Below are 3,717 nucleotides of genomic sequence, written 5' to 3' on the forward strand. Positions count from 1 at the left end.
TGAACCTTTTTTCACCTTCCCTAGACATAAAATTTATCAATGTTGTTAATGATGATTTATTTTCAGTCATTTGATTTTAAAAAATTTAAAAGCCGTATGTATTCTTACAATTGCTACATCAAAAGATTACATTGCTCAAATATGGAGAGTGATGTCTTTGAAATAATTCAGAATTCTTGATGGCACATTTTAAGAAAGTTTTACCATTTTGCTTGAGTAAACGTTACGTCATCCCCTGTTACTTTGATTTTAACCGTATTTTATTAATACTTATTGTTCAACTGTATACCAACTAAACACTTTTTAGATATTTACACTTCTTACCAACAACTGGTAACAAGTCCATCGCCCACAACCAGTTCGAATGGCAAACCTGTTAAAGTTCCGCAAGTGAACGATTATGTGGTGGTAAAACTGGTGGCCCAAAGAAGTATCAAACACTACATTGCCGTTATAATGTCCATAACGGAAGAAGACGAGTTTGTGGCCAAGTTTATGAGGAAATCGTGCGGAAACAAGTTTACTTTCCCCGTAACAGACGATATTGCCAACATTGAAACGTATGAAATTGCTGAAGTGTTGAATCAACCCAGTGTAAACAACCGGCAACAGTATACTTTCAGTGTTGATCTGTCTAAGTATAAGAACATGTCTTAAGTGTTTTACGATTGTACTAGTTTTAATTATTATACAGGGTGTTTCACGATAAATGCGTCATATTTCAGGGTTTACAGGATGTTCTAGTGATTTTGAATAGCATCAGAACTTCTCTAGATATTTAAACTGCTTAAGCTGAGCTTAAGCAGACTGTGATTATTTTCACCCGTAATATCACAGTCTGAACTGCTGTTTTTTTGATGCACTACGAAATCCTAAAAAATTACGCATTTATTGTGTAACACCCTGTATATAGGGTATTTTTACATTAAAATTTCGGATTCAACAAGTTTTAGTTTTAAATACTATATTAAGTCAATATCAGATATAATTAAGTCAATATAAATTGTTTAGTTAATTTAATTACAGCTTTTCATTTCTGCTTATTAATTGCATTGTTTCACTAATCTTTAGTAATTGTGCCATAGAATGTAATAGTATCTCAGAAAGTTTTTACTATAAAAATAGTATGTAGTTCTAAGTGGTTATGCACTGTAATACTCTACATTGGTTTGTATACATTAAATTGGTTAAAAAATGTCTAAAAATGTTGAAAATATCGTTTATTGGTGTGGTGAGTAATTAGTTCTAGCGAAATATATTTTTTCCAAAAATAATTTTGATTTTTACTGGATAATATGTGAAATTCAGTTGTTGTTCCTCAAAAGAATTTTAGAAAATCCTTAAGTTTTTCAGTATCTCAAGAACAGTATTTACTGCCTTAACCTCGCATTTAGACATTTTTAAAAATACACTTCCAAGTTGCAAAATAGTAAATTAACACTTTTGACAGACTGTTAGTCCTGTATTTTGGGTTTTCTTATTACTTTCAGGCTGAAAATGGTCATTTACCTCAATGTGGGTCAAAAATCATCTTTGAAAACTTTGTCGTTCATCAAACTTCTGCCCACACAACCAATTGGAGGTGGGCCTCCCATTTTAGAACCAATGTATGGAGGTTTTAGTGGGCGGTCTACACAACCACCAAAAATGGTGGATTTGCTTAGAATAAAGGGCGCAAACTTCCCCTAACATACTAAACCAAAAACGTTGGTTAACTTTTCTTTAATATATCATATTTGATACTGTTACTGTTTGCAAAACTTGTTTAACCTTAAGTGGAATACAAATTTGATGAGAATGTGTTTTTAGGTGTAGTTTACTATAATGTCGGTTATAAACACCCGAAAATCATCTTTGAAGGTGTGGATTATCGAATTGACTTTAAAGCAGCCGGTAGAACCTCCTGGAGGTGCAGCTACTACTACCGGACCAAATGCAGGGCAAAACTGTCCACCAGCGGGCACGTGGTTCGACTTTTTGGGGAACACAATCATCAGCATCGACCCGATTTATACCAAATCGACACTGCCAAACCTCAAAGGGTTACGGTGATTAGGGAAAATCGAGTGAATCGATTACGATGGGTACAACCACCTGCTGAAGTGATGCCAAATCCGGAAAATATTATTAGTTGCATTGATCCGGCATCTTTAGATCCAACCGCTTATTGATTTACCAGATGGATGTTTTAGAACCCAATTCGATTCAAAATCGATACTAAATACTTACAAAACATACTTTTGTACAATTTTATATTTTATCAATCTTTGTTACTTTGGTCTGGTATAACTAGAAGTGTTGGTATTTTAAAACTATTAAAACGTTTTTATTACAATTATATTTATTAAAATAAAATGTTTTCATTACCATCCTGTTTTTTAATTATCTAGACAAAATTTGTTATTTGAACCTCTTGCAGGGCTTTGGTTTGACTACAATTTCTTTTGTAACCCATGTAACTGACTAGACACATTTTGCCCGTGTCTTCTTGTCAAATTTCTTACATAATTTAAGTTATTATCTCTTGTTTCTGGTTTCAAAGTCATTTATTCACTCTGTTTTGGTTGCACTGCTATTTCATAGGAACTTTAATGCAATTTTAATACTCTAGCTAATTTAATTCTAGATTTTAACTAGAAAATTAGTAACGTCCTATTTATTTTTTTTTTGTTAAAATTAATGCAAGTAATCTAATTGCTTAACAACATTGAGGTAAATTCCATGTGCTGAATCCAAGAAAATTGGTCTGGCAAACTACAAATACTGCGCAGCAAGTTCAAGTTCAGTTGCGTTGTAGTAACGATTTTCCAGTTAAATCCTGGAAAGGTTGTCCAGGACGAAATCAATAAGGGTAACGTTGAGGACATTTAAGTTTGTTGGCATTAAAATTTGAATTTTTATTTTAGATTTTATTTATTTCGACGTTGGCACTAAACTACCGAAAATAATCGTCGATAATTACGACTTTAACACCGCCCGAAAATCCGAAACTAAAACCACCTGGATTTGTTCCAGTTATTTTAAGACGAAATGTAAAACTAGAGCGACTACTTGCGGTAGAAACGTTTACATTACCGGACCAAGGCACAATCATCCACCAAATCCTGCCAAAAGCAAGGCTACGAGCTTAATGGTTTCTCAACGGGTTACGGTTTTGAGAAATTACAAATAATTATAATAAAACATGCGCCATACTGTATATTACACAACAAAGTATAGTTTAGAGGTTTTTCTGAGAAGTTGTGCTAAAGTAAATATCAATTTCCTAACTAGTTTCTCTTCTCTCTTTCTTCTAAATTTGGCAAAATAATTTATTACTTAAAATAAACTGATTGTGAGTGTTTTTTTGCGTGACCCTTTATTGCTATTTGACTCTTCTTTAAGATATTGAATCTTGTGTTACTGATTTGTCGATTTTTTTCTAGAACTGATTTATTTCGACTTGGGCACTAAGAACCCAAAAATAATTATCGACGAACACGACTTCAACACTGAAAGAAAAAGGCCTGACAAAACTCTTTGGGCTTGCGCTTCTTATTTTTTGTCCAAGTGTAAATGTCGTGCTGCAACCACAGGAACTTTGGTAGTGGTTTCTGGTTCCCACAACCATCCACCCAGGTATAAGGGCAAATGTGTCAACTTAACCTTTAAATTTGTGTACATCCAAAGAAAATCCAAATAAATGTTTTGTATGAGTTTTAATTATAATTTTCAAAT

General features: G+C 33.1%; 1 protein-coding gene across 1 annotated transcript; it reads left to right on the top strand.

Moving 5' to 3' along the window:
* Positions 1-653: 653 nt before the first annotated feature.
* On the top strand, positions 654-2,369 carry pre-mod(mdg4)-AB. The gene is made up of 2 exons (XM_081986436.1): positions 654-1,231; positions 1,810-2,369. Exons 1-2 carry the CDS (start codon positions 1,195-1,197, stop codon positions 2,169-2,171), a joined length of 399 nt encoding a protein of 132 aa, XP_081842562.1. The 5' UTR covers positions 654-1,194; the 3' UTR covers positions 2,172-2,369.
* The last annotated feature ends 1,348 nt before the right edge of the window (positions 2,370-3,717 follow it).

The sequence above is a fragment of the Ips typographus genome, linkage group LG9, assembly GCF_016097725.1.
Source record: "Ips typographus isolate SLU linkage group LG9, UJ_Ityp_2.0, whole genome shotgun sequence".
NCBI lineage: Eukaryota > Metazoa > Arthropoda > Insecta > Coleoptera > Curculionidae > Ips > Ips typographus.